Genomic DNA, 25100 nt, shown 5'->3' on the forward strand with positions numbered 1-25100 from the left:
CTCAAAATACTTGATGAATAGCTGAACATATTCTGCATTGAATACATTAGGGACTAAGATGCTCGAGTGAAACAATTATGGAAAAACAATGAGAAAGTACTTCTTGCAATTTGAAAAAAAGCAAGCCCCCATGAACAGCATGAAATCTTGTGGCATAGTGGAGTGAGGGATGGTAGGGCAATGTTAATGGGATGTGAGGTGCACCACCTTCTGGCTACTACACATCTTTCGAAACAACTCACTGTAAACTAAATCAAGCTTTTCCTATACAGTTACAATACCAGTATCTATATGACAATACTTGAGGATTTTTTTTATTATTGAGTTTCAGCACGGAATAAGCCCAATTTAACCGTAGCCTAGTCACGAGACAATTTACAATGACCAATTAACCTTCTAACTGGCACTTCTCTGGTTTGTGGAAGGAAACCACAGCACCCAGAAAAAATCCAAGCACTTCATGGGAAGGATGTACAAAGTCTTTACACGTGATATCAGAATGGAATTCTGAACTCCTACGCCCCAGCTATAAGAGCATAGCGCTAACCTCTGTGCTACAGTGGCACCCAGGATGGTCGTAGCCACAAGTTTAAAACAAATCCAGCAGCACAAAGCACAACTCCAGTTCATTCTCAAGCTCCTTGTTTGCTGAAGATATTGTCAACAGTGCTACCAAGTAGCAGTCCCTCAACAACAACCTGTGCTTTTAGTTTGAGTTAATTCAGATGCATTACAGATTCAATCCAAATTCAAAGCTAGGTGCAAATGAGAACTGTGCCTGTTGTTCCCAGTTGGAAGGAAATAGTGTAGCACTTTCCTCTCAAAGTTTATTTCTGTGCCTAGCATTAAGAAACATTCTTTTTGATTACCTGTGAGACATGAAGCTAGGTACCTGGCCTCTTACAGGGGTGCATTTTGAATAATTTGGTTGCCGTCCAAATTCACAGACAAGTGTATGCATGGTCCAGTATACCCAGATCCAGCAAGTCATTTGGAGCATACATCCGACATCATAGGCATATATTTCCCTCAACAATGTGCAAAGCACATCTCCAAGAATGCTTCGACAGCTGCTCACAAATCCTTCAGTTCTCCTATGAGCAGCAATTTCAAGTTTACCCACATTACAAGATATCTGGGTGCATTCAATAATGTTTTATCAAATTCTCAAAACTAGCTAACAACAATGCCAGAAGCAGGTTAAAAGCAATTAGGATGTGAAAGTCTCTGAGTTCAATGCTTATCCTATGAGTGAATAAATAATAAAAATAATCACAAAGATATTCTACTTTCACAGTCTTACCCTGGACAAACAAGGGGACAGAGCAGCTCATCTGGAATTTCCAACAATTCAAAGACAGTGGTCAAATTTACTATGCATTTATCCAGGATTTCCAATACTCGGTTTCTTCCCAGCTGCACATATCTGCCCAGGTAACAGCACTGAGGACCCCTTTGCTGTTCAAGATTACACAACAATGTCTTTATTAATGTTTTCCAGACTACAAAAAGTCATCATGAACTTTATTGCTCTGAAATGGGATCACTAAGTGTGTTTCTGTAGTTATGGAACTCAGATGCTTTATTGTCCATTTCACTTTACATTTTAAAATACGAAATTCACAAAGTTACCTCAAATATTGTCTCTGGAATGCCACTGATATACCCATTGATAATTCTCATTTTCTTTAATGTAATATGAATATGTGGTTTTAAAAAAATGGCTATAAACTGGATTAGACATTGACTTAACAGGAGAAGCCTGTAGGAGATAGTTCACTCTCTGACTGGTGGACTGCCACAGGAATCTGTGCTGGATCTGTTGTTGCTTGTCATCTATATTAATGTTTTAGATGATAATGTGGTAAACTTGATCAGCAAATTTGTGGAAGACACCAAGGTGGGGGGTGTAGTGGATAGACAGGAAAGCTAGGAAAGCTGTGGACCAGCTGGAAAAATGGGCTGAAAAATAGCAGATGGAATTTAATGCAGAGAAATGTGAGGCCTTGCACTTTGGGAGGACAAACCAGGGCAGGAACTATACAGTGAATGGTAGGGTGTTGCGGAATGTGGTAGAACGGAGAGATCTGGAAATACAGATCCTTAATCCCTTGAAAGTGACATCACAGGTAGATAGGGTCGTAAAGGAGCTTTTGGCACATAGGCCTTCACAAATCAGGGTATTCACTACAGGAGTTTGAAGGCTATGTTGAAGTTTGATAAGACATTGGTGAGGCCTCATTTGGAATATTGTGTACAGTTTTAGTCATCTACCTACAGGAAAGATATCAAAAGATTGAAAGAATATAGAGAATATTTACACGGATGTTACTGGGACTTGAGGATCTGAGCTATAGGGAAAGGTTGAATTAGATTTGGACTTTATTCCATGGGGCGTAGGAGAATGAGGAGAGATTTGATAGAAGTATACAAAATTATGAGGGTACAGACAGGACAAACGCAAGCAGGCTTTTTCCACTGAAGCTGGGTGAGACTAGAACTAGAGGCCATGGGTTAAGGGTGAAAGGTGAAATACTTAAGGGGAACATGAAAGGTAACTATGGTAGCATAGTGATCAGCACAATGCTATTACAGATCAGAATTCAGAGTTGAATTTTGGGGCAGAGTGTAAGGAGCTTATATGTCCTCCCCATGAATGTATGGATCTCCTCCCACAGTCCAAAGACTGACTGGTTAGTAGGTTAATTGGTCATTGTAAATTGTCCTTTGATTAGACATGTTGGGCCAGAAGGGCATGTTCCACATTGAATCCCTAAATAAATAAATAAACTTCTTCACTCAGAGGGTGGTGAGAGCATGGAAGTGGTGGATGAGGGTTCAATTTCAACATTTAAGAGTAATTTGGGTAAGTACATGCATGGAAAAGATATGGAGGGCTATGATCCATGTGTTGGTCAATGGGACTATGTAGAATAATAGTTTGGTATGGACTAGATTGGTAAAAGGGCCTAATTCTGTGCTGCAGTGCTCTATGACTCTATAACAGGCACAGTTTTCAGTCTTCAATCCTATTCAGTCTTATTCACTTAATGTATAATTAACTGCTTATATTTTCAGTTAACTAATTTTTTTGACCTGGTCAACTATTGTCCCATATCACTTTTTTTGCTCAGAAGTTCCATGTTTAAACTTGAAAGGAAGTCTGTAACTAAAAATGAAGTCTATAACTAAAATTATTTCTAGAGTCAGAGATATACAGCATTGAAACAGGCCCTTTAACTCAACTGATCAATGCTGGCCAAGATTCACATCTATGCCCACATTTGGCCCATATCCCTCTAACCCGGGGTTAACAATCTTCTTTATGCCATGGACCCCTACCATTAACCAAGGCTGCGTGGATTCCAGGTTGGGAACTCTCTGATCTAAATCTTTCCTATCGATGTACCTGTCCAAGTACCTTTTAAATGTTGGATCAATCACCACCCTGGCAGCTCATTCCATATACTGAACACTCACTTGCCGAAAATGTTGCCATTCGGGTTTCTATTAAATACCTTCCCTCTCACCTTAAACCCATCTCTTCTGGTTCTTGATTTCCCAACCCCGGGAAAAAGATTGCACATTCACCCTGTCTATGTCCCTCAATTTTATACACCTCTATAAGGCCACCCCTTATCCCCCTACATCCCACTGAATAAAGTCCCAACCTCTCTCTCTAATACTGTCCTTGGAGTTCCAGCAACATCCTTGTTAACATCCTCTGCACTCTTTCCAACTTAATGCTTCTTTTCTCTTACAGGTTGACCAAACTGAACACAATATTCCAAACACTGTCTCACTCTTTCTGAATTCCACCAAAAATACACACAGTACATGTGAACTTCATTGTGGACGATAAGTTAAACTGGTAATTCATAGCTTGGCACCAAAGGAAAACATGGAAGCTGCTAGAATGTTGTAAAAATCCAATGACTCACTGATACTCCTCAGAGAGTGAAGGAGCTGCCACCACACCACGCAACGTAATTAAGACTTTCCACTCCGGTCAGTTGAGGATTGATGTTTAACTATGCAGTACCTATGTCCCCCACTTCCTAAGCATATTTTAAAAAACAAACTGGCAATAAGTGTAAAATCTTTCTACCTGGTTATACATGTTTGTTTTTAATTAAACTTGCAATAAATAATACCAAATATCAAGTTCCATCATTTTGTACTCACCAGCTATCCCGATAAAAACTATCAGTCCAAAACATATGAAGAAGGCCATGAACACCAGGACAAAGTGTCTCTTGGAGAGAGTATATAATCGCATTGGTGCTATTCTACAAAGAAAAGAATAAAACTACCAGTGAAATGAAAAGTCTGAAAGACTCTATCTCAAAATTAGCACAAACTTTTCCAAGCATATTTTTCATTGCATTAGTGCAGCCACATTATAGGTCATTAGATATTACAAACATAGAAATCATATTAAAGGGATTGCATCTCTGTTCAAGAAAGAAAGAGTATAACTACATGCTTGTAAATTCAACAATTCCCTTGAACTTTAAGAATGCATAATTCAAGATAAAATTTGTTGCAATTAGAAATATTGCTTTCAACCCGATAAATAAACATTTCCTTTTTTTGAATCCAAACTATTGTGATTCAGCTCATTTTTAATTCTGGCTTCTTCCACATCCCTAAATCTACCATGCTTATGAGGTCCAACATAAACATCAGTCAGTTGAGGTGCTGGAACCTACTTTACTTCAGAGTTAATTAAAAAATCCATTCTCTGTAAGTTCAAGTTCAGTGTATTTTTTTAAACTTTCCAACAGATAAATGAACAAGACCCAGTGAAAGTAAGAATAGGGCTAGCAGCACTTTTTTTTTATTGATCTCTCATTTACTGAGGTTAAGGTCAGTAATGCTAGACAGAGATAAATTGGAACAGTAAAGCAATTATAACGATGTTATGAGGATTTAAGTTGCAAAATATCTGACCTGTAAATAGGTACAGTTACTGATGGCCACTATTAAGTTACACGAACCGAAGGCCACCTTCGGGCCAAATACGACAAGGCTGAAAGTTTGGTAGTGTATGGAGAGCCTCGTGATTCCCAGCCACAGTAAGTACTTGGGAATCATAATGGGGTTCAGCAGACAGTGGGGTGAAGGATAGGTTCAGGTGGATGGATGGTCTCCACTATCTTCTATGGTGGAGAATTCCAAAAGTTCATCTCCCTCTCGTTGAAGAAACTTGGGATATCCACGCGAACTGACAAACCCCATGTCTTGTGACTGATTGCTTGTTCTAGATTCTCCAGTCAATGGGAATATATGCATTTTTGTGTCTTTCAATTCCTGGTAGGATTTCATGAGTTCCTGATTCCTCTAAACTCCTGAAGGTGCAGAAAGCTCTAGAGGCTGAGCAGCACATACACAGGCACAACACCCAAGGCCCTTCATCACTGAGAGCCGCAAATGCAAGTGAACATCTCAACAGCAAAGAGGCAGTCAGTCCCTGCTGACAAAAACACCTTAACGATCTCCTCACCCGTGACCCTGTCCTTGACATGAGTGCCATTGACTCTATCCACAGCAATCAATACAGCTCAGCTTTGTACATCATCATTGTAGCCATGTACTTGACGGCCATGAGTTCGTGGCCGTGAATGTTTTTGGCAAATTTTTCCACAGAAGTAGTTTGCTTTCATCTGGGCAGTGTCTTTACAAGGCAGGTGACCCCAGCCATTATCAATACTTTTTAGAGATTGTCTGCCTGGCGCATAACCAGGATTTGTAACATGCACCAGCTCCTCAAACGACCATTCAACACTTGCTCCAATGGCTTCACGTGACTCTGATCGGCGGGGAGGTGGGGGTGAGGGGAGCTAAGCAAGGGTGTCCTGCAGGCTAGTGGAGGGAAGGAAGGAGCACCTTACACCTCCTTTGATAAAAATGTATCTCCATCCCACCACCCATCCACTTTGCCATCTCCCTGGCCAAAAAGTCATCAGAAGCACCCGAGAGAGAAGATCGAAACTGAAATTTAACAACCTTTGAAACAAATTTCTCCAGTCACAAACAAGAGAAAATCTGCAGATGATGGAAATCCCAGCAACACACACAAAATGCTGGAGGAACTCAGCAAGCCAGGCAGCATCAATGAAAATGTTTTCGGACCGAGGTCCCTCAGCAGGACTGAAGAAAAAAGATGAGAAGTCAGAGCTAGAAGGTGGGGGAGGGAAGAAAGAAACACAAGGTGATCAGTGAAACTGGGGGCGGGGGTAAAGTAAAGAGCTGGACAGTTGATTGTTGAGAGAGATACAGGGCTGGAGAAGGGGGAGTCTGATAGGAGAGGACAGAAGGCCATTGGACAAAGAAAAAGGGAAGGAGCACCAGAGGGAGGCAATGGGCAGGCAAGGAGTTAAGGTGAGAGAGGGAAAAGGGGATAGGGAATAAAGAAGGGGGGCAATTACTGGAAGTTTGAGAAATCAATGTTATTCCCATTCCATCATGTCTATCCATGGCCTCCTCTACTGTCATGATGACGCCTCACTGAGGTTGCAGGAGCAACACCACTGGAGGAGAACATTGATTTCTCAAACTTCCAGTAATGCTTCCCCCCCACCCCCAACTTCTCTATTCTCCATCCCCTTTTCCTTCTCACCTTACCTCCTTGCCTGCCCATTGCCTCCCTCTGGTGCTCCTCCCCCTTTTTTCTTTCTCCAATGGCCTCCCTCCCCTTCCCCCACCTTCGAACTCTGACTCATCTTATTTTCTCCAGTCCTGCTGAAGGGTCTCGGCCCGAAAAAAGGAAAAGACTGGTAAAGACAAATGTAGTAAATGGAGTATTGTGTGCAGTTTTGGTCCCCTAATCTGAGGAAAGACATCCTTGCCGTAGAGGGAGTACAAAAAAGGTTCACCAGATTGATTCCTGGGATGGCAGGACTTTCATATGAAGAAAGACTGGATGTACTGGGCTTGTACTCGTTGGAATTTAGAAGATTGAGGGGGGATCTGATTGAAACATATAAGATCCTAAAGGAATTGGACAGGCTAGATGCAGGAAGATTGTTCCCGATGTTGGGGAAGTCCAGAACGAGGGGCCACAGTTTGAGGATAGAGGGGAAGCCTTTTAGGACCGAGATTAGGAAAAACTTCTTCACACAGAGAGTGGTGAATCTGTGGAATTCTCTGCCACAGGAAACAGTTGAGGCCAGTTCATTGGCTATATTTAAGAGGGAGTTAGATATGGCCCTTGTGGCTACAGGGGTCAGGGGGTATGGAGGGAAGGCTGGGGCGGGGTTCTGAGTTGGATGATCAGCCATGATCATAATAAATGGTGGTGCAGGCTCAAAGGGCCGAATGGCCTACTCCTGCACCTATTTTCTATGTTTTTATGTTTCTATGAAACGTCGACTGCACTCTTTTCCATAGTTGCTGCCTGGCATGCTGAATTCCTCCAGCATTTTGCGTGTGTACAAAATTTCTCCAACCATTCCCACGTGAATTTCATCACCCATTTCAAACAGGACAAACCAGTGGGTAAGAAAACAGTGTATAATTAGGTTTAGAAAGGGATCATACACATATGCCTGCCTTTCCCAGAAACACTGGTTACCTTAGTTCGATTGCAGATACTCATTCCACAAGTTACCTATTCTACAAAGTAAAATTCCTACCTTGTATGAATGGTTTCAACCGCTCAGAATGTCACAGACTTATAGGTGATTTGAAAGGCACTGATTAGCTAAGAATAATGTATCCATTCTTCTTTACACGACTTAAAATCGTTCTCTGTGATGTGTTCAACAAAGGATCACACCCATTATGATTCATGGAATTGCCGTGAATATGTACAAACATCTGACGTGGCTAATGCATAGCTTTACATTAAAATGTTCAGTAGCATTCAAATCAAATATTTAATTTCAAGCAGAGGGATCAAGATACCCAAGATCATAGAGTTTTACAGTGCAGGATGCAGACCCTTCAGCCCATCAAGAGCATGCTGATTTTCAAGTAACCACTTCCACTAACATGAGAACTTGCAGATGCTGGAAATCCAAAGCAAAACACACAAAATGCTGGAGGAACTCAGCAGGTCAGGCAGCATCTATGGAAAAGAGTAAACAGTCGACCTTTCAGGATGAGGCCCTTCTCCAAACTGGAAAGGAAGAGGAGAGGGAAAGAGGATAACTAGAAGGTGATAGGTGAAACCAGGTGAGTGGGAAAGATAAAGGGCTGGAGAGGAAGGGATCGGATAGGAAAGGAGAATGTACCATAGGGTAACGAGAAGCAGGAGAGGACTCAAGGGGAGGTGATAGGCAGATGGGGAATAGAAAGGGGGGGGATTTTTTTTTTAACCAGGAGAATTTGATATTCGTGCCATCAGGTTGGGGTGTTCCTCCACCCGGAGGGTGGCCTCATCTTGGCATAAGAGGAGGCCATGGACCAACATGTCAGAATGGGCATGGGAATTAGAATCAAAATATTTGGCCACCTGGAAGTCCTGTTTTAGGCGGATGGAGTGGAGGTGCTTGACAAAGCAGTCCCACTAATCTCATTTTATTCTGTCCACATTCCCTTCAATTCCCTCAGATTTTACCACTCATTTTATAATAGCCAATTAACCTACATCACTTGGGATGTACTAGTAAACCAGAGCATCAGAAAGAAACCCAAAGAAATCAGGGAGAATGTGCATTTCAAGCATCTACCATCATCATCAAGAACAGAATCCATCACTGTACATGTCCTATTCTGGTTTGAATTCCCCAAAAGACAACACCTTGCCCTTATCTGGAATAAACAACACTTAGCCAATAGCTCAAGATCCTAAGGTAATTTTTGATAACTTTTTTCACTGTCTATAATACCACACTCATTCACAAACTTACTAACCATGCCGTGCACATTCTCATTCAAATATTCTATATAAATAAAGAACAACAAAGGTCTTAGTACCAATCCTTGCTGTACGTCACTAGTTATGGACCTCCAGTCTGAAAAACATGCTTCCACCATCAGCCTGTGCTTCCTACCATTGAGCCAACTGCATAGCCAGTTAGCTAGCCGTCCAGATATCCCACGTGATCTCACCTTCCAGATCAGCCTACCATGTGGGACATTGTGAAAGGCCTTTCCAACTACCATGGAGATAACACCAACTCCATACCCTCATCTATCCTCTTGGTTACCTCTTTGAAAACTAACAAATTGTCAGACTTTATTTCTCAAGCACAACACCATGCAAATTATCCCCAATAAGCCCATGTTTATCCAAGTGCTAGAAAATCTTGTTCTTCAGAATCCCCTCCCAGTAACTTTCCCATCAGAATCGGAAAAGAATACCCAGTTTTAAACTGCATTTATTTCAATGTAAGCTGTTTAACTGGTAAGGCAGAAAAAATGAAAGTTCTAAGTAAAATTATCAAAATACATATATGTTACCAGTCACCACCCTGAGATTCAATGTCTTGCAGACACTTAAAGAAAAAAATACAATAGGATTTACCAAAAAAGCTATACATAAACTGACAAAGACTAACAAACAACCAATGTGCAAATAAAATAATACTGAGAACATGAACTGTAAAGACTCTGAAAATGATCTGAAGGTTGCAGATTCAGTTCAGAGTTGAAGTGAATGGAGTTATCCATGCTGTTTCCTAGCCTGATGGTTGTAGGGTAATAACTGTTCCTGAACACAGCAGTATGGGACCCAATGCTTCTGTAACTGCTGCCCAGTGTCAGGTTTGAGAAGCGGGAATGGCTTGGATGATAGGGGTTTTTGATGATGGGTGCAGCTTTCCCACTGCAGCACTCAATGGTGTCAGATGGACTGGGACTTTCCTATTCCTCGGCATTAGTGTTTCCACAGCAGACCATGATCCAACCAGTTAGGTTAGTCTCCACCACGCATCTATAGAAGTTTGTCAAGGTTTTAGGTGACATGCCAAATCTACAGAAACTACTAAGAAAGTAGAGGTGCCAACTTGCCTTCTTTGTGATGGCATTTACATGCTGGTCCCAGGAAAAGTCCTCTGATAGGCTTACGCCAAAGTATTTAAAGTTATTGACCCTCACCACCTCGGTTCCCCTTATGAGAACTGGCTCAAGGACCTCTGGCTTCTTTCTCCTGTAGTTGATAAGCAGCTCTTTATTTTTGCTGATACTGAGTGAGAGGTTGTTTTTGTTGCACCATTCAATCAAATTTTCCAACTCCCTCCTATATGCCAATTCAGCACCACCTTCGATTCGACTAACAACAGTGGTGTCATCAGAAAACTTAAATACGGCATTGGAGCTGTACTTAGCCACACAATCATAAGTGTAAAGTGAGCAGGGCAGGGGGTTGAGTGTGAAGGGGATGTTGTTGCCAATTCATACTGACAGGGGTCTGCAAGTGAGGAAATTGAGAATCCAGTTGCACTGGGAGGTAACAAGGCCCAAGTCGTGGAGCTTAGTGATGAGTTTCCTGGGGATGATAGATCTGAATGCCATCACTGATGTCAGACTCACCAGTCTGTAATTCCCTGGATTGTTTTTGCTGTCCTTAAGAAACAATACAACATTAACCATCCTCCAGTCTTCCACAACTTTACCTGTGGCCACAGATGAAGCAAGTATTTCTGCAAGGACCTCTGCAATTTCTTTCCTAGCTTCCCACGAGGTCCAAGAGTGCACTTGGCCAGGACCTGGCAATGAATTCATCTTAATACACATCAAGGCTACCGACACCTCCTGCTTGGAAATTCACAGGCGATACAAGTACATCAGAACCAAAAGGGTAACTAAGAAAGACTAGTCCCCTCAGGGACCAGAATCTACGTGCAGAGCCAGAGGATGAGTGAGATTCTCAATGAATATTTCTCATTTGGTATTTACGAGGGAGAAGGAAGTGAAGGTTGGAGAATGAAGACTTGAGTACACAATATTCTGGATCATTATGTCTATATCATTATGGAAGAAGTGTTAGAAAAGTTGGAGCACATTATAGTGGATAAATACCCAGGACCTGAGAGGATCTACCCTAGGATACCAAAAGAAGCAAGGAAAGAGTTTGCTGGGGCTCTAAAGGGGAGTTTTGCACAGTAAAATACCAGAATACTGGGGAATAGCTAATGTTGTCCCATCGTTCAGAAGGAATAAGCCTATAAACTACAGGCCAGCAAACCCTACATGAGTGGTGGGGAAGATGTTGAAGATTCTTAGGGACAGGATTTATATTAAAAGGAAATGCACAGACTGAGTAGAGGTGGGGGATGATAATTTCACAGAGTGACCACACACAAAATGCTGGAGCAACTCAGCAGGTCAGGCAGCATCTATGGAAAGGAATAAAGTTCAAAATTTTGGGTTGATACCTTCATCAGCATCAACTGTTTATTCCTTTCCATAGACACTGCCTGACCTGCTGAGTTCCTCCAGCAGTTTGTGTGTGTTACACTGGATTTCCAGCATCTGCAGAATCTCTTGCGTTTATGTGTTGATAATAATTTCACAACGCTTTCCATTTCCAACTACTCAACGATTGAAAGCTGTCCATCTTGTTGACAGCATTTCCTTGATCACATTCACACGAGTTAATAGGTTATATAGAATCACGCTGCATGGAAAACAGGCTCTTCAGCCCAAATCATTCATGTTAAGTTGCCTAACTGATATTATTGTCCCATTTGCTGCTTTTGTTCCATAAATCTCAAATCTAAAAATTCTAAACTTTTCCAATTCATGTACTTGTCCAAACGTCCGGAGTGTTGTAATTGAACTCAACTCTACCACTTCCTTTAGCTACAAGTTCCAGTTACCCACCACCCTCTGCACAGAAAAAGTTGCCTCTCACGTCCCTTTTAAATCTTTCCCATCTTACCTTTTATTTACATTCTCTGGCTTAAGACTTCCCTACCCTTAGAAGGAAGACTTACTATTCATAGCTCATGGAATTTGTTTATACTATATATTTTATAAACAGTAAAGCTCCCAGCTCTGCAGCTCTGATTCCTGTAGTACACCACTTATTACAATTTTCCAGTCAGGAAAACATCCCATACTGCTTGTCATTCAGCGAGCTTTGTCCTGCTTGTAGTAATCTCCTTGATTACCTCAAAACACTCAATCAGATTTGAGATACATGATCTACCCTGCATAAACCGAGTTGAATTCTGATTAGTCCATGTGTAATGAGATCTGGGGCTAAGTGATCCTAACAAAACTCAAACAACAGGAATTCTGCAGGTGCTGGAAATTCAAGCAACACACATCTACGTTGCTGGTGAACGCAGCAGGCCAGGCAGCATCTCCAGGAAGAGGTACAGTCGACGTTTCAGGCCGAGACCTTCGTCAGGACTAACTGAAGGAAGAGTTAGTAAGAGATTTGAAAGTGGGAGGAGGAGGGGGAGATCTGAAATGATAGGAGAAGACAGGAGGGGGAGGGATGGAGCCAAGAGCTGGACAGGTGATTGGCAAAGGGGATATGAGAGGATCATGGGACAGGAGGCCCAGGGAGAAAGACGGTGGGGGGAGGAAACCCAGAGGATGGGCAAAGGGTATAGTCAGAGGGAGAAAAAGGAGAGTGCGAGAAAGAATGTGTATATAAATAAATAGTGGATGGGGTAGGAGGGGAGGTGGGGCATTAGCGGAAGTTAGGGAAGTCAATGTTCATGCCATCAGGTTGGAGGCTACCCAGACGGAATATAAGGTGGTGTTCCTCCAACCTGAGTGTGGCTTCATCTTTACAGTAGAGGAGGCCGTGGATAGACATGTCAGAATGGGAATAGGATGTGGAATTAAAATGTGTGGCCACTGGGAGATCCTGCTTTCTCTGGCAGACAGAGCGTAGGTGTTCAGCAAAGCAGTCTCCCAGCCTGCGTCCGGTCTCGCCAATATATAGAAGGCCACATCGGGAGTACCGGACGCAGTATATCACCCCAGCCGACTCAGAGGTGAAGTGTCGCCTCACCTGGAAGGACTGTCTGGGGCCTTGAATGGTGGTAAGGGAGGAAGTGTAAGGGCATGTGTAGCACTTGTTCCGCTTACACGGATAAGTGCCAGGAGGGAGATCAGTGGGGAGGGATGGGGGGGACGAATGGACAAGGGAGTCGCGTAGGGAGCGATCCCTGCGGAAAGTAGGGGGGGGTGGGAGGGAAAGATGTGCTTAGTGGTGGGATCCCGTTGGAGGTGGCGGAAGTTACGGAGAATAATATGTTGGACCCGGAGGTTGGTGGGGTGGTAGGTGAGGACCAGGGAAACCCTATTCCTAGTGGGGTGGCGGGAGGATGGAGTAAGAGCAGATGTATGTGAAATGGGGGAGATGCGTTTGAGAGCAGAGTTGATGGTGGAGGAAGGGAAGCCCCTTTCTTTAAAAAAGGAGGATATCTCCCGCGTCCTGCAATGAAAAGCCTCATCCTGAGAGCAGATGCGGTGGAGACGGAGGAATTGCGAGAAGGGGGTGGCATTTTTGCAAGAGACAGGGTGAGAAGACGAATAGTCCAGATAGCTGTGAGAGTCTGTAGGCTTATAGTAGACATCAGTGGATAAGCTGTCTCCAGAGATAGAGACAGAAAGATCTAGAAAGGGGAGGGAGGTGTCGGAAATGGACCAGGTAAACTTGAGGGCAGGGTGAAAGTTGGAGGCAAAGTTAATAAAGTCAACGAGCTCAGTATGCGTGCAGGAAGCAGCGCCAATGCAGTCGTCAATGTAGCAAAGGAAAAGTGGGGGACAGATACCAGAATAGGCACGTAACATAGATTGTTCCACAAAGCCAACAAAAAGGACCCATACGGGTGCCCATAGCTACACCTTTCGTTTGGAGGAAGTGGGAGGAGCCAAAGGAGAAATTATTACAAGTACGGACTAATTCCGCTAGACGGAGCAGAGTGGTGGCAGAGGGGAACTGATTAGGTCTGGAATCCAAAAAGAGGCGGAGAGCTTTGAGACCTTCCTGATGGGGGATGGAAGTATATAGGGACTGGACATCCATGGTGAAAATAAAGCGGTGGGGGCCAGGGAACTTCAAATCATCGAAAAGTTTAAGAGCGTGAGAAGTGTCACGAACATAGGTAGGAAGGGATTGAACAAGGGGGGATAAAACCGTGTCGAGGTATGCAGAAACGAGTTCAGTGGGGCAGGAGCAAGCTGAGACAATAAGTCTGCCAGGACAGGCAGGTTTGTGGATCTTGGGTAGGAGGTAGAAACGGGAAGTGTGAGGTGTGGGAACTATAAGGTTGGTAGCAGTGGATGGGAGATCCCCTGAGCTGATAAAGTCGGTGATGGTGTGGGAGACAATAGCCTGGTGCTCCTTAGTGGGGTCACGATCGAGGGGTAAATAAGAGGAGGTATCCGCGAGTTGTCGCTGTGCCTCGGCAAGGTAGAGGTCAGTACGCCAGACTACAACAGCACACCCCTTATCGGCGGGTTTAATAGTAAGGTTAGGATTAGTGCGGAGGGAGTGGAGAGCAGAGCGTTCCGAAGGAGTGAGTTTGGAATGGGAACAAGATGCAGTGAAGTCGAGACAGTTGATGTCCCGTCGGCAGTTAGCGATAAAGAGATCCAGAGCAGGCAGAAGACCAGAGCGGGGTGTCCATGAAGAAGAGGAGGGTTGAAGATGGGAGAAGGGGTCATTGGTGGGGGTGGAAGAGTCCTTGCCAAAGAAGCAGGTCTCGGAGACGGAGGAAGAAGAGTTCCGCATCGTGGCGAACACGGAACTCGCTGAGGTGTGGGCGAAGGGGGACAAAAGTGAGGCCCTTACTGAGGACAGAGCGTTCTGCCTCCGACAGTTGAAGGTCGCAGGGGATGGTAAAGACCCGGCACAGATGAGAGCTGGGATCAGAGGGGGGAGGGGGGAGTCTGGGGGTGTCAGTGGAGAGGGGAGGGTTGGGGTGAGAGGAAGATGGAAGTTAACTTTCAAATCTCTTACTAACTCTTCCTTCAGTTAGTCCTGACGAAGGGTCTCGGCCTGAAACGTCGACTCTTCCTAGAGATGCTGCCTGGCCTGCTGCGTTCACCAGCAACTTTGATGTGTGTTGCTGACAAAACTCAAATTGGGCATTTTGATAATGATAAGCATATATCACCAGACAGCACTGCCAATTACAGCTTCCATCACCTTATAAATGGAGAACAGACTTAGTGGTAAATGGACTTCTCTTGCATTTAATAACAGGAATTCATGTGCAAATTTTCAATACTCTCAGATAAACACAAAACATTGAAATATGTTATATATTTAACAAAGTTGTTTCAGTGCAGTTACAGTGTACCAGATCCATGGTGTTATCTGGTCCCACGACCTCTGCTACATCCAATGCTCTAAAATGTTTGATATCATGAGGAATGACTCAGATTGGCTGAAAACTGGCTTTGGAACTGACGTTTGAGAGGAAGCTAAGATGAATCATTCACATAGTACTTCAGGGTGAATGTGGACGTAAAACCATGTCTTTATTACTCAGAGCTGCCAATTCCCCACAAAAGACTAGAAGGGCAGCTATGTTCCTTGAGCTTCTTCTCCCATGAGCTGTTTAATTAACTACCATCCTTGGATGTGGAAGGACTGCACAGCAGTTTGAATTTATCCATTGGAGGTTGGGCTAATCATTCTCTATTTGAAGTATCGTGTATAGTTCTGATCAGCACACTGCAGGAAGGATGTGGTAGCAATGGATTTACCAGGATTGTGCCTGGAATGGAGAGCTGTAATTATAAGGAGAGATTGGAGAGGTTGAGTTCATTCACACTGGAACATAGGAGGCTGAGCAGTGACCTCAGAGGTTTATAAAATTATAAGAAACAGAAAGAGGGTCAGAATTTTATACCACCACCCCCATCCTACAAACAGGGCAGGGGAGTTTGGAACTAGAGTTGAGATGAGAGGAAAATAAATTTAAAGGAGATCTGAAGAACAGGCTTCTACCCCGTTCAGAGGGTGATAGTTAACTGGAATGAGGTGCCAGAGGAAGTGATAGAAGTAAAACACAACTACCATTTGTAAAGGTATTTGGAAAGTACCTAGATATGAAAGATAGTACAAAGTCAGCATGGTTTCCTGCCTGACGAACCTCTTGGAATTCTTTGAGGAGATTACAAGTAGGATAGATAAAGGGGATGCAGTGGATGTTGTATATCTGGACTTTCAGAAGGCCTTTGACAAGGTGCCACACATGAGGCTGCTTACAAAGTTAAGAAGCCATGGTATTACAGGAAAGTTGTTAACATGGTTAGAGCTTTGGCTGATTGGTAGGAGGCAGAGAGTGGGAATAAAAGGATCCTTTTCTAGTTGGCTGCCAGTGACTAGTGGTGTTCCGCAGGGGTTGGTGTTGGGACCACTTCTTTTTACAAGATATACCAGTGATTCAGATGATGGACATCAGTAGGCCTGATTCAGACAGACAGACTGAATTCATGTTCACTGATAAATAACACCACTGTAAGTTGGTTTGCTGCTGATGCCTTTGTGACAGGAATCAAATGTTAACTGCGGCGTAGTGGTTAGCATAACACTTTACAGTACAGGCAACCCCGGTTCAATTCCCACTGCTGCCTGTAAGGAGTTTGTACATTCTCCCTGTGACCACATGGGTTTCCTCTGGGTGCTCCAGTTTCCTCCCAAAGACTTACCAGCTGGTAGGTTAAATGGTCATTGCATATTATCCCGTATAACTATACCCACAAGCTCACGCTATAATATAAAACCGTGGTTAAGCCACACTTGGGGGTTGTGTGCAGTTCTGATCACCGGTTATAGGAAGGATATGGAGGCTTTGGAAAGAGTGCTAAAAATATTCACCAAAATGTTGCCTGGATTAGAGCAAAGGAGCTATGAAGAGAGGTTTGACAAACTTCAGTTGTTTTCTGTGGAACATCAGAGGCCGAGGGGGACCTGACAGAAGTATATAAAATTTTAACAGGTATAGGCAGAGGAAATACTGACAGTCTACTTGCAGGGTAAAGATATCTAATTCCAGAGGCATACAGTGAGGGGGAACGAAGATCACACGATGTGCAGGACCAGATCTTTTTTAAACAGAGAGTTGTGGGTGTCTGGGATGGACCGCCGGGGGTGATGGTGAGGCACAATGTCCAACACAGACATAGTGGACTAAAGGGCCTATTTCCGTGCTGAACTATCCAATGTTGTAGGTTACAACCGGAGCCGGCCTATGGTCAGCTCATCAGACCAGGAACTTCCCGGCCCTACTTGTAGTTTAATGACCCGCCCAACTTCCACACGCCGGTAGCTCTCGCACTATGAAACTGCGGTTTCCAAACCCACGCTGCCTCAGCACCCGCAGTCCCCCTGCCCTGCCACCCCCGACACACCGCCTCATTAGCCCCGGGACCCCGCACTCACAGCTCCATGACTCCAGGTTCCTGCGCCCCGCCCCGGTACAGCTGGGCGTGACGTCACGCGTGAGCCCGCGTTGGGCGCTCGACGTCGGCACCGCAGGTGTGTCACCCGCGCTGAGGTTCGCGATCTCAGCAAACCTGGAGGCGTCTGTACGGGGGAATAAACTGGACAAGTCGAAACGCTTCATCCGCTCCGTAAATGGTCTGGTATTGGGGGAGGGGGGATACAGCGCAAGATCGAAGTAAACTGCAGAGTTGTAAAACTAAGCCTGCTCCGTAGTTTACAGGTCATCTTAAAGGAGCGGTGCCTTAAAGAGAACCCCCTCACCTAGACCATGCGAGCCCTTTTCTCATTGCTACCATCAGAAAGGAGGTACAGGAGCCTGAAGGCACACACTCAGCGATTCAGGAAGTTTCTTCCCCTCTGCCATTCGATTTCTGAATGGATATTGAACCATGAAAGCTACCTCACTACTTTCTATTTATATTTTTTTCTTTGCACTATTTATTTAGTTTAACTATTTAATATATATACTAATTGTAATTCACTTTTTTTGCTCTCTATTATCATGTATTGCATTGTACTGCTGCTGGAAAGTTAACAAATTTCACGACATATGCTGGTGATATTAAACCTGATTCTGATTCTGGAACGCTGCCAGCAGACTTTCTCCAGCATTTGTGTGTGGCAGGCACAGTGGTGGAGATGGAAGTATGTATTGCAGGAGGCGCTCAGCAGTTCTGGCAGCACCAGAGAGAGAAAAAAAAACACTATCCAGAGTGTACTGGATTCTCAGAAGTTTCGGATAACCAACTTTAGAGGATAGAATGACTTGGGTGTGGTCTGCTGGGGGACATATGTGCATTTCCAGGCTTTCTGCCAGTCCCTATTCCAGAGCTGTCATTCATTTCATTGCATGTGCTATTGGAAGCTGAGACTGAGGTAGCCAGACTACTAGATGTGAGGTTTGATGTGAGACAGGATAGGTTACAGGAAAATAAGTGGAGGAATGCATTAATGGGATTGCTGAAATTTGGCAGTAACTCAATCCTTGGGTCTGTGCATCCCTGTTGCGAGGCAAGATGAATTATGAGAAAAAACTGTTTCTCGGCTGAAACTGTCCATCTCAACTTGGGAATCCTTTGCCATGACTGCTCAAAATGGAGAAGGAGCATTTGAGATGGTATTGAGGACTTTGAATCCATGTGTAAAGAGCATACAGAAACCCTGCATATGCGGCAGAAGGAACACACCACCTGAAGAATTAATGCCAGCCCTGTAAGGTAGCTCCTGCTCCATCTGTTGAAAGGTCTGCGGTTCTCACATCAACCAATCTCAGAAGCAACAAAATCAGAGAGGAATCCAGTGAAACGTAACTCGAACGGACTGGCTCAGAAAAAGATTGCTGCGACAGTGAGGTCGGATTATGGGATTCAATACCAGCCTACCATGCAGGACCTTAATAGGATCCATATAGAAAACATTTATCATCCTATCCCCTCAAAAAAATCCATCAAAATAGTCAGGCAGGATTTCCCTGCACAAAGGCATTGCACCTACCTCAAATCAGCCCTTTCAAAGGTACATAAATCCTTTTCCTTTCAATTTTTGTCCATTATCTTTAGTTAGGATTAGTTTAGTTGGGCATTTATTCGTTTAATTAGTTGTGCACATCATGGGCTACAGGACTTGTCTTTATGTTGTAATGTTCTGTGTTCTTGTTTCCCTATCACTGATGGAAGGCTCATTGCTTTGTAGTTATCCTGATTTTATCCCTGATGCTCATCTTAAATAAAGAAACAGTATCAGCTCCCTCTCCTGCAACATTTGCAAGAATCACTAAGAGGCCCCTATCTCATCCCTTAGCATTTTGGGATATCTCATCTGGCCCTGAGGATTTAACAATCCTTACAACCCCTAACACTTCCCAGTTCCTAACACTGACCTGTCCTAAATTACTCACAGACAACAACCTGATCTCACTATCTCCCTGGTGAATGCATTTGAGAGGTATTCATTTAGGACCTCACCTTTGTTTGGAAAGGATCCCACTCTTTCTCTCATGTTCCTGACATACCCCAGTCCTGGGATGCTCATTAATCTTATTTACCAGAGATATCTTTCCTGCCCCTCTTTGCTATTCTTATTCCTTTCCGGGAGGCAGGTGGAGATATGTCTGTACCAAAGGAGGTGTAAGGCGCTCCTTCCCTCCGCTAGCCTGCAGGTCACCCTTGGCCAAGGCGTAACACCTGCTTAGCCCCCCTTTCAGGATCATGTGAAGCCATGGGAGCAGGTATGGATGGTCATATGAGTAGCTGGTGCAGATCACATCCTGGTTAAGCGACCACTGATGCCAGGCAGACCATTTCTGAAGAGTACTGATAATGGCTGGGGTCGCCATCTTGAAAAGACACTACCCAGAAGAAGGCAATGGCAACCCATTAGTGTAGAAAAATTTGCCAAGAGCAATCATGGTCATGGAAAGATTATGCATTATACCACACGGCACGTAACGAAAGAACAATTTCTTTCCGAAATAGCTCACCCTCTACATTGCTAAAGACTCCCTTCTTATCAAACCTTTAAGATCCTTTGTCATTCAAGGTTTCATAATCATACCATTTTTACCTTTAATTCCTCCTGGAACTTGCTGACCCTGAACTCTTATTAACTTGATTTTTGAAAAACTTCTACTTCTCAGCTGTCATTTATTCTCAAGGTTAGAACTTTATTCCATAGAGATTGGTTGAGGTGTACAAAATTATGAGGGGTATAAATAGGGTAAATGCAAGCAGGTTTTTTCCACTGAGGTGAGGTGAGACCAGAACTAGAGTTCATGGGTTAAAGGTGAAAGGTGACATGTTTAAGGGGAACATGCAGTGAGAATGTGGAATGAACTGTCAGCATAAGTGGTGGATGCAATTTTGATTTCAACGAAGTTCGGATAGGTACATAGGTGGGAGGGGTATGGAGGACTGTGGTCTGGGTGCAGATTTTTTGGAACTGGGAGGTCAGCACAGATTAGATGGGCCAAAGGGCTTGTTTCTATGCTGTAGCTTTCTATGACTCTAGCTACTGGAAATTGACTTTCTACAAGTCTTATGCTATTGTAATCAGCCTTCTCCGAATTTAGATGATAACTTCAGAACCTACCTTGAAATTTTCAGGCTTATGATCACTATTACCAAAGTGTTGTCCAACCAACAATTCCATCATCTGCAAAATAATCTACTATTCTGGTCTCACGGGACACGCTGCCGAAGCAGGTTCCACAAAGATCAGTCTAGCAACAGACACTTTGGCCCAGAATGTCTGTGTTGACAGTGATGGCACAGTAAACTAAACTCATCTGCCTGCGCAAGATCCATATCCCTCCATTTTCTGCAATAGAGGAAAGGTTTAGTCACCTGAAGGCAAGATAATGACCTGAAAAAAGGGGAAAGGCGGAGCAAGGGAGGAGAAGCTGGAGTGTTTTCACTGGAGAGCTCATTCTTCTTCTTGCCATCATCACTCTCTTCAGCAAGCTGCAACTCATTACTGCTGTTCTGGTGAAAACTATTTGGTACAGATCACTGTATGCAGTGATAGTGCTTACTTAATAGAGGCATGTACTTTGGCTCTTCCTGGGTAAAAAGACATAGTCATGGCATGTATTGGCATTGAACTGCAGAGTTTAACTGCAACTAGGAGCACTTCCTAATTCCATCCATGGAAGATGATGTCCTGGAACATTCTCCCTACATTTTTGATAACTCTGGGAGAACTTCCAGTTGTATTGCTCATTAATCCTTCCTTTGTTAGTGTTCAATCCATGGACAAAGAGGAAATGCCTCCATATGATCCATTATTAAGTTTACCATCGGAAACATTTACAAATTGTTCAAACACCTTTGACCGTATTGAACAGTGTTAAACACTGCCAGGGTAGTGTTGGGTGCTCTGGATCAGCCACCCAAGGTCAAGGTGGCCATGTACCTTGTGGCAGCCAGGTCACTACATAACTAGACTAGAAGGGCTCCAAAAAATAGGTGTCTGAGCCAGATCAAGCATAACTTAAACCATTGCCTAGTCAAAACAGCATAGAAGGGGTTGGTTGAAAATTCACACAGCATTTGTGAGTGAATATGCAACTATACTCAGTTTTTCTGATTGCTTACATCAGTAGAAGACACTGAATCAATTTACTATGCCCATCAATAGACCTCCTGGATCTCCTTTTAGTGTCAGCTTCTTTCTTTCAATGCTAGGGAATAATAACTCATTGTAAACCAAGGTGCCAAGGTTGTACATATGGAGTCCCTCATCATAATTCCCTCTCTCTTCTCAGTAACTTCAAGTTCCTACAAATTCCACATTAGGTCAGGCCTTTAAATACTTAACATGGATTCATGGTAGATGGGTTTCATCGAGCCCATTACCACAGCAGGACAATTCAGAAGTAAAACACTGATGAAATGAGCAACTATGATGTAGGAGTAGGTAGAAGTGAATAGCAAACAGGCAATTGGATGTAGCAGGTGGGAGGCTTTTAAAAGTGTGATATCAAGAGCCCAGGAACAACATGTTCTTGTTAGGTGAAAAGTATCCCTTGTAAGTTTAGAGAAACTTGACTGACAAGAGACATTGAAGCTCCAGTCAAGAAAAAGAAGGAAACATACATTGGGTTTAGAAGGTTGGGGTTGATGACTGTAAAAAGTTTAAGAGTACTCTGAAGAGGGAAAACAAGATAGAATAGAGAAGGTATGAGATGGATCTAGCATGTAAAGTTAAGGAAAATCTCAAAAGGTTTCATGAATATGTAAGAGTAAAAGAGTAGCTCAGGCAAGAATTAGTCCCTTTAATTAACAGGGCGGCCTGTGTCTTAAACCACAGGAGATGTGTGGGATTTTTAACAAATAATTCTCCTTGATATTTACTGAGGAGAAAATCATGCTTGCTCAAATGGTAAGGGAAACAAGTATAAATGTTTTGGAGAACATTTGTATTACCAGGGAGGAGATATTTGCAGCCCTACACTGCATTAAGCTGGATAAATCTCTACACTCTGACTGATTGCCTACTTGGACTTGGGAAGCTAGAGGAGAAATTGCAGATGTGATGAGAGATCAAGATGAGGATGATTTGGCCCCAGGTGCTGGAGTATCAGAGGCTAGAATCGAGACACGATACAAGACTGAAATGAAGACAGGGTCCTAAACCAGATACTAAACGAAAATCCAAGGTTGAGCTGATGATTGAGCTGCGAACTTCAGTTCAGGTGCTCTTTAAATATTAAAATCCTGATGCCAGAACAAGGCCGCCAATTAGCAGGATGGGCCTGAATCTTTAAAGGGGCCTAGCCAGCTATCCATTTAACAGAGAGCTAGAACATCTATACCCTAGAGGCTGGCGCGGTCAGGTGCTTGTCAAAACAGGACCCTCTCCCCTATGGCCGACTCCTGCCAGCCCTGGCTGTTTGGAGAGATACTGATGGTAGTCATGGATGAGAGTGGGTCCAAGATATCCCTTTCAGGAACCCAGCGCTGTTCCTCAGATCCAAATTGTTCCCAGTCCATGAGGAACTGCCGAACACCCTGGACAGTTTGTGAATCCAGAATTCTTTTTACAGTGAAGACCTGTTCCACATTGACAATCCTAGGTGATGGTAGAACTGATGCTGGTGGGCTAAAGGACTGGTGCTTACAGGTTTTAATTTGGAAATGTGGAAGGTGGGATTGATCTTGAGGGTCTTGGGAAGCTGCAAGGTGTACTTTCTTGAGAACATTGAACTTGGGCACCAACTTCCCAGACTCCACCTGGAGAGGCAAATCCTAAGTAGACAGCCATACCTGTTGCCCAGGCTGCAAAGCTGATTCCTGTCTTCTCTTATGGTTAGTCATTATTTCAGCCTTCCTCGTCGAGGCCAACAAAATCTCCCCTGCCCGAGTCCATTTCTCCTTGCAGTGTCGGACGAGATCTTCGGCTGCAGGAACCCCAACCTCGGCCTCTTACTTAGGAAAAAGTGGTGGAGAATACCTAAACTGACATTTGAATGGGGATATCTCATGTGCAGAATGCTGTGGGTGACCTCTGCCCACATCAAATGTCGCACCACGCGTCTGGTTTTTCTGAGGCCTAGCATCTGGTTCACTCTATCTGGCTATTGGACTGTGGGTGAAACCTAGAGGAAAGACTCACTGTCGCCCCAATCAGCATACAGAACACCCCCCAAAAATGTGACGCAAATTGAGGATGCGATCCTACGCAACGTCTACCAGAAACCTGTGGATCCTAGAGACCTGGTGAAGGACAATTTCAGCCATCTCCATCGCAGATGGTAGTTTTTCCAAGGCAATGGATTTGTAGGCCTTCGGAAAACAATCTACAATTACCATGATGATGGTCTTCCCCTTGGAAGGTGGAAGATCCGTGACAAAGTCCATGGAATTGCACGCCCATGGCCTGTCCAGAACATATAGAAGGGAAGGAAATATTGAGGTGGGATGCGGGACATCTCACAGGCCTGCACGTATTGTCAGACCTCTCTTGCCATTCCAGGCCACCGGTATCTTCTCTTAATGAATTCGAAGGTCCTAGCAATCCCCGGGTGAATGGTCATTCTTGATGCATGTCCCATCGGAGTACCTGAGACCTGACTTGAGATGAACAGATGATCCAGAGAATCTCCCCTTGCACCTGGGCCTTGCAGGTAAGAATGTCGAATCCCCAATGAAAAGGTGCTATCACCTTAACTTGGGGCAAAATGATGGTAGGCAGCTCCTCTCTTTTGGGTTCATCGAACTGACAAGACAAGGCATACGGTTTCTGATTCTTTGACCCTGGTCGATAGGTCAGGACGAAGTTGAAGTAGTTAAACAAAAGACACTACCTGGCCTGCTTGGAATTCAGCCTCTTGGTCTCCTGAATATAAGCCAGGTTCTTGTGGTCAGTCCATGCAATAAAAGGGTTCTTGGCCCTTCAAGCCAGTAACACCATTCCTCCAAAGCAGACTTGACCGTGAGCAGCTCTCTATTCCTAACGTCAAAGTTCACCTCTACCGGGGATAGCCGCCTGGAAAAGAATGCACACGGGTGCAGTTCATTATCCAAAGGTGTCAGCTGAGACAGCACTGCACCCACTCTGACGTCCAAAGTATCCACCACCACGATGAAGGGAAGGTCCGGGTTAGGTGAAACCAAAATGTGAGCTGTCATGAATTGCTGTTTGAGCTCTGCAAAAGCAGCCTTCAATTCGGTAATCCAAACAAAAAGGCCTGTGGATCTCTTAGTTAGTGCTGTTAGCAGAGCCTCCACTAGCTGAAGTTCCTGATGAACTTTCTGTAAAAGTTTTCAAATCCCAGGAATCATTGGACTTGTTTCACATTGGATGGTTGTGGCCAATCTCTGACTGTTTATGTCTTAGAAGGGTCCATCTTGAGATTGCCATTAGAGATGATAAGGCCCAAAAACGAAATGGTAGTTACACAAAATTCGGATTTCTCCAGCTTGACATAAAGTCCATGATCTAGAAGCCTTTTAAAGGTATTCCTGGCGTGAGTGACATGCTCCTCCATGGACTTCGAGAAGATTGGGATATCATCCAAGAAAATGTCCTGGAGCACGTTGTTTATAAAGGCCAGGAAAACTGCTGGAGTGTCCGTGAGGTCAAAGGGCATGACAAGGCACTCATGGTGTCCTGTTGGTGTGCTGAATGCAGTCTTCCACTTGTCACCCTCCTTTATGCAGCCCAGATTGTACGTACTCCACAAGTCTAGCTTTGAGAATACTCTTTGAGAATCTCAGATAGAATGGGGTAA

General features: G+C 43.9%; 1 protein-coding gene across 2 annotated transcripts in view; it reads right to left on the reverse strand.

Annotated features, from left to right (window-relative positions):
- tmem181 (transmembrane protein 181) overlaps positions 1 to 25100 on the reverse strand; it is a 142024-nt gene that overhangs the window by 111921 nt on the left and 5003 nt on the right. The window contains exons 1-2 of one of the 2 annotated variants that reach the window (XM_063056588.1): positions 17309 to 17372; positions 4186 to 4289 (exon numbers count right to left, since the gene is read on the reverse strand). In XM_063056588.1, coding sequence (XP_062912658.1) covers positions 4186 to 4289; positions 17309 to 17316 — 112 coding nt within the window. In that variant the 5' untranslated portion in view covers positions 17317 to 17372. Of the gene's footprint in view, positions 1 to 4185; positions 4290 to 17308; positions 17373 to 25100 lie in introns of those variants that run through there. The other variant, XM_063056587.1, reaches the window with a different exon arrangement.

This window comes from Mobula hypostoma, chromosome 8 (genome assembly GCF_963921235.1).
Source record: "Mobula hypostoma chromosome 8, sMobHyp1.1, whole genome shotgun sequence".
Classification (NCBI taxonomy): domain Eukaryota; kingdom Metazoa; phylum Chordata; class Chondrichthyes; order Myliobatiformes; family Myliobatidae; genus Mobula; species Mobula hypostoma.